We start from the raw sequence: 16,873 nt of genomic DNA, 5'->3' as shown, positions 1-16,873 counted from the left end.
GGTCACAATCAGGCAGCGGCGGTGACCTCTAAACAGGCAGGGGCCTTGCAGGGGCCTCCCGGGTTCCTAGCGAGGAGGAAGCAGCCGTCTAACCTACCTGTTTATTGGCTGCCGCTGCCTAATTGTGACTGGCCAGTCGGATCTATTTCAATTGGTGGTCCCTGAACGCAGTGGTGTATCGGGGCTGCCCTAGGCAAGGCAAAACTCGGTCGCCCCCACCCCCACTAAATTTACCCCACCCCTTCCTGTTTAATACTTTTTGCGTGACCTGTCAGTCGCTGGATACAGTGCAAACACTGTATCCAGCTTTTGACATGTTCCGCTATTAGCATAGCAGGAAAGCTGTGGTCTCAGGGGGGCTTAGCAGGATTTGTGGTGAGCTCTGCGGGGTCTATGGTGGGCAGAGCCCACCACAGATCCTGCACAGGCCCAAGACCCTGCTCAGCCTCGATCTCACTCTGTCTCCGCCCCCTGTCTCATGCAGCTCAGTCCCCAGTCTCCTCCCGTCCTCTCATCTCCACCCCCATCTCCCTCTGTCTCCACCCCCTGCCGCTCCGTCCCCCTTCTCCTCTTGCTTGCTCGCCCGCCTGCCGACGCTCGCCCGCCTGCCGACATTAGACAGCTCAGCTGCCTTAATGTTGTGGTGCCTGAACCTTGGCTCGCGTGCCATCAGAAAGGGCCTCGCGTGCCATAGGTTCGCCACCACTGTCCTAGGAGGTCGGTCTTCGATTTTAATTGATTTTAGATGTCTTGTAGTAGATGTTTTGTAATATCCTTTTCTAACTCATTAAATATTGTTATATATACTTACTGTATTACTCCATTACTAGACAGCTCTAATTTTGGGATTTCTTGGCTTAGGGGAATATTGTCTTTTTGAATAAGCCTTAGTGGACAAGGTTTCCTAACATGAGGCTGCAAAAGTTCTGCAGTCATGTGCTAAATATGCAAATGAAGTAAGAAACTGTGAGCTGTTGCACATGGCAGGATACGTGTAAAGGTGCCCATACACTGCACGATTCTCGTACGAGAATCCCGGGAAATCCCGCGATCGTACGAGAATCGTGAAGTGTGAATGAAGACGCGCGACCGTTTCTACTGTACGGTCACACGTCTTTTGTCTAAGGAGCATGCTAGAAAACCAGCCGAAAATCTTACGATATTCGGCTGGTTTGAATGATGCTCGGGAGACAAATGCCGAACGGCCAAGATGGGCAGATCATACGTTTTTTTAATTACTTTACAACCATCGCAAGACTAAGGTCTTGCGATGGTTGTAAAGTCTATGGCCATCTTTATTCTGATCAGCCACTCTTATCATTTATACCTGCACACTGATTAGCTAGAAAGCTAATAATATTGTTCAAAGTGTACAGCCACTGCATCACTTCTGCACTCTCAGAATGTGTAGTAGACTGCTCTTTCCTTTTTAATCCCCTCCTGTAAGCCTGCCTATATCAGATGTACCTAAATATACAGTACATTTAAAGGAAATGTTAACTTTCCCTAAAAAGGGAAAATCAACAGGTTTTCTGTAATGTCCTCCTTTCCCAGACAACATACTCACCTTTCTTTCACTTCCCCACCATTCCATTCAAACACCAAAAGTACAGAAATAGCCAGTACCTTCAGTTATAAGAGTATGTGACTCAGTCCCTATCCTCTAACTCAGTGTTCCCCAACCCCCGGTCCGCGGGGGCTGGGGAACACTTTCCCCCCCTCAGCGGGCCACGGTAAAATTATCAAACGTTGACCGGTCCGCGGCGATAAAAAGGTTGGGGAGCACTGCTCTAACTGACTGCCTAAGGCTGCATTCGCACATCGTGTTTGCGGTTCCAGGCACGGTTTTCTGCACAGAAGACAGTGCAGGACGAAAACGCTAATGTTTTTCAATACATGCGGATGCCGCTCGTTTGCGGCTATTAAATAGCGGAATCCGCTGGATTTTCCCGCTTGCACTCTTTCGGGGGCCACACGGCTTCGTGCCGCATGGTCCTTGCAGTGGTGTGAACAATGCACATTAAAGTGCATTGTTTTTTGTGTTTAGGGCGGCTCAGCGCGTATACGTACAGCCGAATACGCGCGGACAGCCAGTCAGGTGTGAATGGAGCCTAAGAGCTGTCACGCAGTCATCAGTCTTGTGTAAGCTCTGATTACAGTAATTTAGAGCTTACACAGTGATTTCTTTCCTTACTCCCTTTAAATGAATGGATCAGAGGGTAAGTGAAGTCCTCAGCCTGCCTACGCTCTGACTAGAGTAAATTGGAGCTTACTCAGGTATTTCTTTCTTTACTCCACGTGAAATAATAGATAATTGGGGGAGTAATGTCCTTAGCCCTGTGTAAGCTCTGATTAGACTAACTTGAGTTTGCTTGGGTATTTCTTACGTCACTCCTTGTAAATGAATGGATCAGTGGAGAGTGAAGTCCTCAGCCCTGTGTAAGCTCTGATTGGAGTACGGTAACTTGGAGCTTACACAGGGATTTCTTTCTCACTCCCTATGAATAAATAAATGAATTAGTGGTGGAGTTAATGGAAAGGTGTGTATGTGCTGCTGGACAGGGAAGTATTAAAGCAAACCTGTTGCTTTGCTGTGCATGGGCTAAGCTCAGGTTTGCTTTAAGGACTTTTGAATTAATTCATAATTAGACTTAATGTTTTATTGATCCTGATAATGTTTTATTGATTACTATACACTATGATTACTATACACCGTAAAAGAAGATTATTTCCTAGCTTGGTTGAATAAATCGGTAGCTCATTCTGGACAAGATCTGGGTGTTCAAGAAGCTGACAAAATACCTAATTCACTTCCTGATTTGATGTTATATTATGTACATCATGTGTCAGTGCCACAGAAGTACGCAAGTAAATGTAGTTAATTGTAGGGCATTGTGCCAGACTGACCAAACCCCGGTCTCAAAGTCTGATATCTGCATGTTATCAGAGAGAAAATGAGAATATAGAAAACACCATTAAAATATATGTACTTTTTGTTCCTAATCAAACACAATGCAGGCTACAAATTCAGTCTAAATATTAAAATTAACCTGTCATTGCTGACCTGATGGTTGCCTGGCTATCATGCTATACAATCAGTATTAGTGATTGCTGAGGCATTCAGCTGAAACAAGTATGCAAGCTAGGAGGTCTGATTCCACTCTGACTTTCTAATCTGGAGGCTTGTTCCAGGTCAAAAAGTATTAATGCCAGCAGACTGGTGTTTTTAAAGGTACAGGTTTTCTATAAATATTTATGGCATGATGCTAAATATAAGGCAACCTTTTTTCCTTGGGGGTCAACACAACCAACTAGCACTTTCATAGTATGGACATATTTCTGCGGGCTATAGACAGTGTACGATGCAAAGTGCCATGTTTAATGGGCATGGTAAAAGGTAGAAGTTCATAGCGAAGAACTCTGGCAAATTATAAATTAACCCTAGCAGTGGAGCTACCCCTGCACTGCAAGGTTTAAGCACTTGTTTTGGTCTAGGGTCTGAAATAACAAGATATACTCAACTGATCCTCGATCTGGTGATAGGGACCCCTCACCTTTCTCCCTGTCAGCTCCGGCTGTGTTATATCCCTTGGTGTCCTCACGTCCAATGCAAATCATTGGACCTGTATTAAACGTGATAGCGGTAGCTATAGATCAGCATGTGTCACTGACTGTGGATCCTACTTTGATCAATGTCTGAAAGGTGAAGTATCTCCACTAAGGATACCAGCCCAACATACAGGGAGGGGGGTTAACTAGTAAAATTTAGTATGGGGCCCCCCTCAGCAACCTGCCCCAACCAACAGTCTTCTCTTCAGCTCTCTTCCTGCTGGCTCTGACGTCAGAGCTGAAGAAGAGATCACTCTGCCGCTGGTTTGCTACACTGCGGCTGCCTGGCAGGCAGGGCTGGATCAAGAGCATCATGGGCCTGGTGCTGAGGATTTTGGTGGGCCTTTTTTATAGAAATGTCAGCGGTCACTGGGGTCCTATTCCTCCTGTCTGGGCTGTGATTTGTAGTCTATCTACAGCTTGGAGTCAGTGGTGGAGCACCAGGGCACGGTTGCAGCTACTGCCACTCCAAGCTGTAGAGTGAATACAAATCTCTACAATACATTATACAGCAATGCAGAATAATACCACCAACTATAGAGGACTACAAATCCCACCAATACATTATACAGCAATGCAGAAGAATACCATCAGCTATAGATTACAAATCACAGCAATACATTATATAGTAATGCAAAATAAAATGAAGCTACATACTCTATGTTGCTCCGGGTTTGCGTCCTCATGTCTCCAGGGTCTCTAGAGGGCTGTGCAGTCTCTAAGGTGGTCAGTGTGGGCTCTCAGGTGGTCAGTGTGGGCTCTCAGGTGATCAGTGGGGCTCTCAGGTGGTCAGTGCATGCTCTGAAGTGGTCAGTGAATGCTCTGAGGTGGTCAGTGCCGGCTCTGAGGTGGTCAGTGAGGGCTCTCAGGTGGTCAGTGGGGACTCTCACCTGGTCTCCACAGCATCGCACTGGCGGCTGTGGGCTCAGCAAATGAGGTTCTCTATTTAGGCAGCCACTCATTCCTCACTAGGGCCCCTGAGAGGCCCCATTGAGCATCTTCCTAATGTGCCTGAATAGAGGATCATCGCTGCCTGAGTGCGGCTGGCCCAAAGTGCCTTAAGCCCGCTCCTGACAGGGCTCCCCTCTGCCCCGGGCCCCATAGCGACTGCATAGGTCGCTATGGCGGTAGTTACACCACTGCCAACATATCTTATTAGTACTGGCCTGGGTGGAAAATGAGGTCAGCCCAGTTCTACCATTCTGAAATTATAGTCAGAGAATCACAAAACAGTTGACTTTTAGATGTCCTATTGGTATTGTTGGATAGAGACTTTCAAATTAAAGTATATATAACATATTGTCACTTATTTCAAATGCAAGATGTGTTAACTAGCACTGGAAATGATCAATTGCAAAATACATAAGCTTGTACCTGGTGTCTTTGCACGTAATATGTTGTACAATCTCAAAACGGGTATTACATGTAACATAGTTTTTCATACCCAAGTACAAAAATTACTACCTGTTGGCACATGGTTGTCTATTGAAAATGTTCATGCTTAGTTCCTGTTTACCTAAGAACCAATTATTCTTTTGGATGAGAATTTTTCTTGCAGGTTATTAGCTGATTATGCAAAACAGATGCTGCACTGGCACACTGCTGATTAGTAGTCCCTGTGCACATACTGTCTCAAAGAACACAGCCAATGTCGCAAAGAACACAGCCAATAACTTGCTATATATGAAATGGAAACATTTCCTAAACAGGCTTTCAAATACACTGGTACCTCGGTTCACTAACTTAAATTTGTTCACGATTCTGGTCGCGAACAGAATCAAATTTTCCCATAAGGTTCAATGTAAATAAGGTTCATCTGTTCTGAACCATATGTAAATTTTTTTTTTAACCACAAAAATATGAAACAAAGTACAGTACAGTACAGTATGAAGAGAGTGAACACTAAAGGTGCCCATACACCTTACAATTATCTGCAGATTTTCTGTGGTCAGATGGAAAAAGTGCAACAGATTGGCCCAGGTGGAGATTACTCTATCCACACAGTTAAGTGTAGATGGAGGAATCTGTTGCACCTTTTCCATCTGACCACAGAAAATCTGCAGATTATTGTAAGGTGTATAGCCAGCTTAACCCTTGCACTTTCTTTGGAGACATGCTGGATTAAATAATACTGTACGGTACTGTGTGTGCTAAAAAGCAAACAGAAAAGCTTCACAGCAAGTGTGCACAGGTCTGTCTGCGACCGCAATCTCGACTAGAGGAAGCCTAGACCACGTGTCAGAGTGGGGAAGATGGCCGCGGTCGTGTTCGTCACCCGATTTGGATATCGCAAACGGAAGCAACATTTTGCCAAACTTCCTGTTCGGGAACTGAATTGTTCACTAACAGAAGCGTTCATGAACCGAGGTATTACTGTACCTAAGTACTTGCTACATGCACACATAGACAAAACAATGTTTACTGTTGAAATGTGAAATAAAAAGATTAATATTGTGCATTTATTTCCAGGAAAACTGTAAAAATGAAGAGATTCTGAATTCCTTAAAATACGTTCGACCAGGTAACGGCTTTGAACCTGGTTTCACTCTCTTCCAAAAATGTGAGGTCAATGGGAAAAATATTCATCCAGTCTTTGCTTACTTGAAGGACAAGCTACCTGCACCCGAAGATGAGCCATCTGGTCTGATCAGTGACCCCCGATATATTGTATGGAGCCCTGTACACAGGTCTGACATATCCTGGAACTTTGAGAAATTTCTAATTGGCCCAGAAGGAGAACCTTTTAAGCGCTACAGTAAAAACTTCCAAATCATCAACATAGAACCCGATATCCAGAGGCTCTTAAGACTTGCCAAATAAAGTCATTCATAATGCTTTCAGTTGGCCAATGCCATTGGTCAGTTTCATGTATCGGTTCTAACCAACATCTTTCTATTCAATCACCTTCAGCTCCACTCAGTGCTTTCAGTATATTCCATGCGCTAATGTAGGGGTGTCAAAATAAAGGACCAGGTCATCCAAAACTTACCAATAGAGTTGCCGAGAAACAAAATTATTTGTCACATGGTTTACTTCTACCAAAATTGAAATACTGGTTTTGGGTGGCTTTGACTTTTATGTTGAAATCTTCCACATCAGCCAAGGAACATTCATATTAAGCTAGGCAAAAAGAATCTTCCACAGACAACAACGCAAAAAAAAAGGTTCAGGTTGGATTGGGTGACAGCATTAATTTTTTTCAGGCATAGCTGACATTTCTCGGCTCTGGTGTGAGGTCTCTCCTACAAGGGGTTGTGACGTTACAACATTCTCATGAGATTGGGTGAAGATTATGAAGAGATAAAAGGTATATTTGTTTAGTCATGAGTACCAATTATTTTGGTTTTTACAAAGTTCTTGCCAGGTTTTAAAAATGGGGCTCACATCGGCCTGGTTCACACCAAATGCAGAGCGAACCGCTCAGGTTTCTGCACACGCAGTGCAGTGGGTTGTGCCTCGTTTTTGATGCGTTCCGGGCCGTTTTTGGTAAGGCTGGGTTCACACCTAGGCATATCGAATATGCTCGTTTGTCGTGCATTTTGTGCCGCGCGTTTTTACCTGGCTACCTGGCTGTATCCCAAAGCTCCTGTACTTCTTTGGGCATAGGGCGCTTTGCAGCGCGTTTCCTACGCGCTGTAAAACGCCCAGGTGGGAACCATGCCCATAGGCAATCATTGATTTTCACATGTTGAGCATTTTACAGAGCGTAGGAACGCGCTGTAAAACGGCCAGGTGTGAACCAGGCTTAAAACATTTTTTTTTTTTAGTTTAACATGGGCTTTCAGTGCGTTCCAGGCATTTGCATGCATTTTTTATGTGTTTGCATGCGTTCCAGAGCAGGTCAAATAGGGCTTGCTGCAGTTTTTTTCACCTGCTCTGGAACTGCACGCTGCGATGTGAACTGGAGCAAAGAATACCATTGGAATACATTGGACGCAGTTTTGATCCGGTCTGCATCTGCTCGGCACCTGCTCCGTGCTTGGTGTGAACAAGGCCTAAGGCCCTGTTCACACCTTTACGTTTTGTCGTGAGTTCAACGCTCTATGAACGCTCTACAAAATGTACAAACTTGAAAATCCCATTGTTTTCTATGGGTATGGTTCACACCTTTCCGTATTTCAGCCCGTCTGAACGCCCTACAAAACGGCCTACGCCCAAAGAAGTACATGTACTTCTTTGGGGCGTTTTGGTCTCGCGTTTCCATTGGGATACAGCCAAGTAGCCCTCGGAAACGCGCGTTTGTCTACCGCGAATCGCGGAAAAAACGCGCGACAAACGCGCATATTCAATACGCCTAGGTGTGAACCCAGCCTAAGCTTTGCCACCTGCAGTGATACAATGTATGCAATAAAAGGATAGAGCGGAGAGAAGGAGAGGCTGCAGCAAGACACCGAAGTCATCGGAGAGAGTTCAATTAAACAGAGGATAGCAGTGTACTGGGTTCTGATTAAATGCAGCCTGTTAATTCTGGGTTTGTCTGTGCTTAATTACAAGTGAAAATGCAGCATATGCTATGTCTTAAAGCCAGTAAAAAAGTACTTACTATTTTGCAAGTGCACCTATATGTTCTCTATTCACTCTTGGCAATTGTATTAAAGTGTATGGTCAAATCCTTTTTTTTGGGATAGAGTGGGAAGAATTTAATGCTACCTTGTGGTCGGTTAGAGGGATATTCCCTCCCTTACTGTCACGGTGATATTGGTTTTACCAGACAGGAAGCGATTGAAAAATTCCAATAGGGACTCAAGCAGCAAAAAGAAAGTTGACATTGGGTTCCTTCCATTAAAGGAGAACTATGGGGTAAGTGTTTTTCCCCATAGTTCTCTTAAGGGTCACGGGAGGAGATATACTAACCTCCTCCCATGACCCAAAGCTCAGTATATCGCGAGCTAAAGCTTGCGGTATACTGAGACCGCTGCAGCCGGGACGGATCCCGGCATTATTGTCGAGATCCACCCAGCTGCGTGAGTGGCAGCTGGCTCTGCCTATCTAGAGGCAGCGCCAGCTGTACCCATCCCCTCCCCCAACCGTTCCGCCAGTCAGCACTAGAGGATAGGAGCGGGGAATCCCTGCAGGGAGCCGTGACTGACATTCACAGCTCTCTGCAGGGAGATGATCGAGAAGTGAGCGAGCGACGGTATGTGTTCGCTCACTTCCCGATCTATTGAGCCGACGTGTGACAGTTTCATTGTCACACGTCGGCTCGAACTATGAGGGTGAGTGAAAATCACTCACCTCATAGTTCTCCTTTAAAGTGACTAAAAATCACATCAGCACGCTGATATGAAATCATCTTACTTTCATTAGCTAAAAAACATATATTTATTTTACTTACAATTTCTTTTTTTTCACTTCTTGGTCCACTTTGGCACAAATTATGTAATGTGCCCAAGCATTGCATCCTGGGAAGATTGTATCAGTAGATCAGGCATTTCCCTTCCCTGAGATGATGTGCATGGTTACATGTCCTAGTCATATGTGCCAGAGTTCCAGGAAGTAAAGGAAGATCTAGTTATCTGCCCTTAGTTAAAATAGCCACTGTCAGAAGACTAAGGAAGAAAAGAAAATAAGGTTTGCAAAAAATAAAAAGCTGTCAATTATCTAAAAGTATGTGTTTGTAGATTGTCATTACTAAACATTTCTAAAGGTGCATTTTTTGTTATTTTGAAGATATGGGTACAGTTCCTCTTTAAGAACAAACTAGAATTTTTTTTATGTCTGTCTGTGTTATGGTTGCACATTTTTCTTTACTCCCTGGTTTGTAAATCAGTTGTCACTGGGACACCTTTGGCTGGACTTACACTATAATACTATTTATTAGGAAAAAGTCACAATAAAATTGTGTGTTCATTGTGGTATAACCCCTTCAAGAATTGCGTGCAATGGACAAATATACCTTTCTCCATTACTAAATATTGTTCTCATTGAAAAGCAACTTGTGTTCAGATGTTAGACTAATACTAGATGACTGTATTCTTTTAAATCCATAATGGAAGGGTACAAGAATGTTGTATCAGGACAGTGTCTGAATACTGTTGTATTGCAGCTCAATAAACTCTTATAAAACTGTCTTTTTTTTTTTCCATCACTGAAAGGATAAGATTTCAAACCTAACAGCACCAAAAAAGAGCATTCAGCTCACAGTCCTGGTGTTCACCTATATGGAAAGTTTGCATTGTGGTTGGTGGCATAAAGAAAACCTGCCATGACAGAAACATGGAGGTTGTCATTACTCCTGCTGAAAATGCTAGTTGTTTGCCTAGCCTACTGAATCCAGAAGACAATAGGTAGATATATGCAAACCATTAGTCATTGATTGTTTCATGTACTACATGTTTCAATGAGTCCAGATTCACACTGTTACCACATGCATATTAAAAGGGAAATTCCACCTTTGCAAAAATAAACGAAAAATAATAAATGCACACTTCTAATTTAAAACATTTTCATTTATGATTTTTTTGCAAAGTAACCAATAAAGCATTGCAACCACAATCAGTAGACCAGAGTGAAGGTGCCCATACACCTTACAATTACCGTGTTTCCCTGAAAATAAGACACTGTCTTATATTTTTTTTGGCTCAAAAAAACACACTAGGTCTTATTTTCGGGGTAGGTTTTATTTTTATTTGTTTTTAATGTATAACAATCCAAAGTTAATGCAAATCCAAATTAAATAATCCAAAATGGCAAAGTTAAGAATAGGGTGATCAGGGCAATCAGGGGTGCCGAACCTTTCCAAGAGCAATTTGGTAACCAGTAAAAGCGAAGCGCATTTTAACTAGCGATTCCTCACAGGCGGAGTGCATTTGGTATCACTCCGCCTATAGAGGAAACATCAGCTTATGCGGCTCTGCTCCCTGTGCTGCCGCCTCGCTTCCTCTAGTGCTGGCTTCATTGGCACCGCTGATTCTCTCCCACGGCTCTTCAGGTTCCCCCTTATGCCACCACCAGCCCTGGCAATGGTCACAACTAGGTCTTATTTTCGGGGTAGGTCTTATATTTTAGCAATTCCCAAAAATAGTACTAGGTCTTATTTTCCAGGTAGGTCTTATTTTCAGGGAAACAGGGTATGTGCAGATTTTCTGTGGTCAGATGGAAAAAGTGCAACAGATTGGCGCAGGTGGAGATTACTCCATCCACACAATCAAGTGTAGATGGAGGAATCTGTTGCACCTTTTCCATCTGACCACAGATGGAAAAGGTGTCCAAATCGGCAGATAATTGTAAGGTGTATGGCCAGCTTAAAGCTGGCCATACACCTTACAATTATCTGCAGATTTTCTGTGGTCAGATGGAAAAGGTGCAACAGATTCCTCCATCTACACTTAACTGTGTGGATGGAGTACTCTCCACCTGCGCCAATCTGTTGCACTTTTTCCATTTAGGTGTTCCTCCCATCCATGTCCGTTGCGAGGTACAGAAGTCCAGTAACGTGGACAGAAGCAAGTTTCGATGGAATACAAGTGCAGTGACATCGCTGCACTTGTATTCCAGTGAAGCTACTAGCCCCTCTGCTGTGGTGGCTGATGGGACTTGTAGTTTCTCAATTCACAGATTCTGTCAAAGGATCTGTGGATGGCTGACTCAGCTGTGTGGGCTATGCACAACCGTGCCTAATTCGAAAAGGGAACCCAGCCTGCGGTAAGAAAAAACCCTGCAATTTGGGTAAGCGGGGGATTGAAGGAGGGTGGGTTTCTGCGATCTGGGTGTTAGATGAAATATAGTCAGAAAGGTGCACTTAGCCTGTAAGGTGCAATATGTCATGCAGTAATGTGGTAAGGCAGCCCATTCATTTGGAATAGGCTGTCACTCTGGCTTTGAACAGACCTGCACTTCTTTGTTTTATGGCAACATACCTCAGCCCACAAATGGTTCACATCGTGTGCATTGTGGTCACGGCGGGATTTACTCTCTCTGCTGCCCCAAGGCCAGGTTCCTCAATGCACCCCCTACCCGCCAACCCCACCATGGAGAATGGCAGACCTACAGGCTGCATACAAGTGATCTCGGTGAAACAAGAAGACACTGCATGTCCCGGGCGTCGGGAGATAGGAATTCAACACCCCTGCTGCCCATCTACTCCCTACTGATCCATGGCCGGGCCTTGGTTGGCCTTGTAGGAAATCCGGCCCTGATTGTGGTACACTAAAATGAAGGTCTGTTATGTATTGGGTATGTTGTGTGATAATTTGTCATTTAAAATGAATAGTGCTGCAACACACCGCACCATGGTTTGTGCATTATCGTGTATTATGGTAACGTGGGAAGACACACATTTTTCAGCACGTTATTGCAAGATGCAGAGGCGGATCCCTCCTGAGTGATCCTTGCTATAAAAAACTTTGTGCATGAATGAACCCATCCTACCAAACATTTTTAGAGACAGGAAATCAGAAGGTAAGGCAGTTACTTGGCATGCCAACCCAATAAACCAGTTTGGCAACATGCACATGCCTTGTGTTCATACATCCTGTGTACTAGATATCACATGGTGGTACACATCTATTTTTCTATCTTCATGAATATTGCTTGGCAAAACTGGCACAACATATTCTGTATCTGAATTCCTAACCAAGAAATGAATGCAACGAAAAAGAAGCGTTCCTTAAACTCACGCCCAGCAATTTATTGTGTGTCTGTTTGTCTGGGTGGGGCACATCTAGTGTAGCACCTGACAAGCCATAATCTCATCAAGAAATCTGTCTAGACTCTACAGTTTCCCTATCACCATGACAACAAACAGCTGAGGCAAATAAAAGTTAAAAGCCTTAATCTGGCCTTTAATTTTTAAAGGCAGCTCTCTGTCAATCGGATATCCCTAGGGATGTTTGGAGTGGTCAACACAGTGTATAAAAGAAAAAAGAGCGCCAACAGGTTTGTACTATGTCCAGAAAAGTTGATTTATCTTGACAACAGGTCATGAAGTATGATACAAACCTGTGGCACTCCCATTGGTTTATATGCACCTTATTCTAACCACTGGAACGATACTCCTACTTCACATTTTTATTATATGTATGTAGACAATGCATATTAAGGCCGGGGCACACATAAAACAACTGCTTTCTACCGTATGTGCCCTGTTTACACATCTACACTGCATGAGACTATCATCCATCACAGCAGTGGTGCATAGAAATAAATGAAATGTAATTTTGTGACATTTCCATGAAGTTAAAAAAAAAAAAAAAAGTTTATAACAAAGCAAGGCCTGCCTCCATCCACCCATACACAGCAGACACCAATCACGCACACTAAATTGTCTCGTTGTAATCAGGGTCGGCTGCCCCAATGCCAGGTTCCTCAATGCGCCCCCCTCCCCCCAATGGAGAATGGCAACCAGATGGTGGGGGCGGCAGGATTTGTTTAATTTTTTTAATTGTTTCTTTATTTTTTTACTTTATCACTTTTTATGTATCTTTTTTACTTTTTTACATTTTTATTTATCTTATCATCTTTTACTTTTTTTATAATTTTTTTATCTTATAATTTTTTATTTTTTGATCACTTTTTTATTTTAATTATTATTTCTTATTGTTTTTTTACTTATTTTTTATTTTTATTTATTTAATTATTTTTTATAATTTATATTTATTGATGTATTTCTTTATTGCTATCACACAGGAGCTAACAAACACCTGTGTGATAGCATTTGGAGGTAACAGGTTCTCTTTATTGAACCTGTCACTTCCAATAGAGGTGTTCTAGCACACTGTGCTGGAACTCCTGTGACAGCTGAGAGGGGAAGGCTGTGAGTGCAGCTCTCCCCTCTCACTGTTTACACGGAGTAGGGTGGAGAACGAATGTTGCACCGTTCAAAGGGCAGATCTGCAGCCTTATTACAAGTGATCTTGGTGACATCGCTGAGATCACTTGTGAAGCAGGGCTAAATGTAGAAAACAGTTACCTGCCCGGCGCCCGGAACTGCATGTCCCGTGCTTCGGGAGATTCTACACCCCTGCCGCCCCGGGCCTCGGTGGCATTGTGGGATATCTGGCCCTCGTTGTAGTGTATAGGCTTTTGTGAACAAGCCCTTAGGGATTAGGCAGAGGCGGCTCTAGAGTTTACGAGGCCTTAGACGAAACTTAAATAGGAGGCCCCACTCAGGCCCATAATGGCTAGGTGGGGTCTCACTAGGGCTCTGCGGGGTCGCACCAGCCTGGTTAGACCGCACAGAGCCCTGGTGGGACCCCAAAAAGCCCTGGTGAGACCCCACAGAGCCATTATGGTTAATCCAGGGCTCTGTGGGGTCTCACCAGGGCTTTGTAGGGTCTTGCCTGTAGGGTCTCACTAGGGCTATAGACTGTGCAGGCCGGGTCTGGCCAGGGCAACACAGGTCGCGTCTAGCAGGTGAGAGCGGGCAGGACCGGGTGCCGAGGACTCGAGCTGCCTCTGTTAAACTCTGCCTTCCCAGCAAGGTTGAGATCCTTGTGCGGTGGATGGGAGTGGTGACATCTCTCTTCATTGGCTGGTGGGCGGAGCACCAAAAGGCAGAGTGGATGGACGGAGGAAACAGATGAGCTCTCAGCTTGACAGCAACAGGGCTGACCAGCTCATCCACATAAGAAAAAAAATACACCTAAAGGTATGTGGACTGCATTACAAAAACTGCATGGGCGTTTAAACCTAAACAGTAAACTATATCTGTTAAGCAAGCTATATAAGATGAGGCTCGAAAAAGGCCAGGAAATATGTGAACATGTGAATGCCATGAAGGAAATTGTAGTACAGCTATGTGCAATCGGAGAGGAAATTTAAGATAACCACGTGGTGGCATTACTTCTATCCAGTCTTCCATAGTCATACAGTGCTCTTGAAAACAGACCTGAGCAGGAACTAGCACTAGAATACGCCAAAGGAAAATTAATTGATGAATATGACAGAAGGAAAGAAAATATGCACAATTAAGAAAACGAGAAAGCCCGTAAGGTGTATAAGAGCGCAAAACAAAGAAATAGTGTTTTCTCTGTAAAAAGACTGGTCACCTGAAAAAGCCGAGCAGAGAAAGCGAGATGCACCTACAAGAGAAATAGCTAAGGCAGCTATAAAGGGAACTGTGGGCACATCGTGGAGCGCTACCTATAAAATGGCTCCGAACAGTATACGTGGATGGTGTATTGATTTTAGATGCAACAAGTCACATGACCAATGATGAAACCTTTTTCACAGAAATTGATTTCAGTGCAAAGGACAAAGTTTTCCTAGCAAACAGGAAAAGTATCACTGCAGAAGGTAACGGTCAAGGATTCTTGAACTGCAACAAACCGTCAGGGGACAAGCAGAGTATCCTTGTGAAAAATGTACTATATGCTCAAGACCTAGAAGGAAGCCTTCTATCAGGGAAAACCCTTGCTAATAAAAGGTCTCACTGTTCAATTCCGAAGTGATGAATAAGCCGCAGCGTTTATTTTGATGAGAACCCATCACCAGAAACAATGATCCCGGGAAGTTGTGAAGTGAATTTGTCCAGTGAACCAGCAAAGGTAGCTGAGCAAAGTGAAGCCGATCAAAAATCAGAACAGGAGGTGGAACACACAATTGATAAGTTAAGTTCCATGTTAAATTCTGCTAAACAACCTGAAATTAGAAGATCCACTTGGGCAACAAATTGAATACCACCGTGCAAGCTGTCATATACTGCTAAGACACATAGCATACTTGAACCAACATTGTGGGAAGACATAGAAAAATTACCAAAACGTGAAGCCAATCAAGACAGGGAGCAGAAGAAGAAATAAAATGACTACAAGAAAATAAAACCTGGACACTCACGGAGCTTCCCCCTGATCACAGAACTATAGGAAGCAAATGGACTTTTAGGGTGAAGCATGATGCAGAAGGAAATATCCAAAAATACAAGGCCAGATTAGTTTGCCATGGGATACTCCCAGAAATTTGGAGAAGACTAAGATGAAACATTCGCTCCTGTTGTAAAACAATCCACCATCAGAACACTCCTTAGCATTGCAGCCGGGAAGGGCATGCAAGTGAGACACAGAGATGTTAAAACTGCTTTCCTATATGGAGACATTAAGGAAGATCTCTACATGGATAAACCACCAGGGTTTGAGCAAGAACACAACCTTGTGTGTAACCTTCAAAAGAGCATCTACGGACTCAAGCAATCTGCAAGAATGTGGAATGAGAAAGTGAATGAAATACTCACAAAAGAGGGATCCACAAGAAGCAAAGCAGATCCCTATATTTATTCCAGGAATCAAGAAGACAGATGGACATACATTCTAATTAGTTCACAAACTAAAACAAAACTTTGAAATCAAAGAGCTAGGCAACATCAGTCACTATCTGGGAATTCAAATAGAGAGAGAAGAAGATGGAAGCAATCTTCTCAACCAACGTAAGAAAATTACAGACCTTTTATAAAAATTCCACATGCAAGATGCAAAGGAAGTAAAAACACCTATGGAACCAGGCTACCAAAAGAGCAATGAAGCAGAAAACGTGCTACCCAACAATCAGGGCGGACCTAAGGAATAAAGGGCCCTGGTGCTCTCCTCCCACAGCACAGAGCAACGCCCAGCGGGGAGGAAAGAAAACAGGGATGTGCCGCTGTATCGGCAGAAAAATTGCACTTTCGGCATTTAGCCAAAAGTGTCATTTTCGGCCGATATGTTTTGGCGGACGATATATCGGTGCATCCCTAATATTACAGCAATGCAGAATGGCACAGGCTATAGAGGACTATAATCCCAGAAATACTTTATATAACAATAGCAATTTTGTATAAATTACTGCTGAGATGTGTAGTCCTCTATAGAGGGTGCCATTCTGCATGGCTGCAACAGTACTTTATACAACATTAGGCTACAAATAATAATTATTTTAATGAATTATTTACCCTTACCTCTTCTGGCTGGTCTTCTGTCTTCAGCTGTTTCGTGTGTGTTTTCTGTTTGCTGGGTCCCCACATTGCCGTCCGAGGCCCCATGGCTGCCCCATGATGTGCCTGTAGGGCCGTCTTCAGTGCCTCCTTGTTCCGTGGCTCCCTCCCCTCTCTATATACATTGCCCCCTCTCTATATACATTGCCCCCTCTCTTGATAAAAAAAATAATGAAATAAATAAACATTTAAAAAATAAGAAGAAATAATTAAATAAAAAAATAAAAAGTGATTAAAAAAGTTTAAAAAAATTAAGAAACAGTAAAAATAATTGACACTAACCCCGCCATCTGGTTGCCATTCTCAATTGATGGGAAGGGAGGGGGGGTTCACGGGGGGGGCATCACAGGACCTGGCTTT

General features: G+C 43.5%; 1 protein-coding gene across 1 annotated transcript; it reads left to right on the top strand.

The window, feature by feature from the left end:
• Nucleotides 1-6,078: 6,078 nt before the first annotated feature.
• Nucleotides 6,079-6,429, top strand: LOC108796772 (glutathione peroxidase 2-like; the record flags this gene model as incomplete). The annotated part of the gene is made up of 1 exon (XM_018568295.1): nt 6,079-6,429. A coding segment is annotated over one exon (351 nt), but the record flags the coding sequence as incomplete, so codon positions are not given.
• Between the last annotated feature and the right edge of the window lie 10,444 nt (nt 6,430-16,873).

Source organism: Nanorana parkeri, unplaced genomic scaffold (genome assembly GCF_000935625.1).
Source record: "Nanorana parkeri isolate BGI_ZX_2015 unplaced genomic scaffold, ASM93562v1 scaffold1168, whole genome shotgun sequence".
Lineage (NCBI taxonomy): Eukaryota > Metazoa > Chordata > Amphibia > Anura > Dicroglossidae > Nanorana > Nanorana parkeri.
Note: the sequence above shows the minus strand (reverse complement) of the source record. Positions and strands in the feature narration are given on the sequence as shown.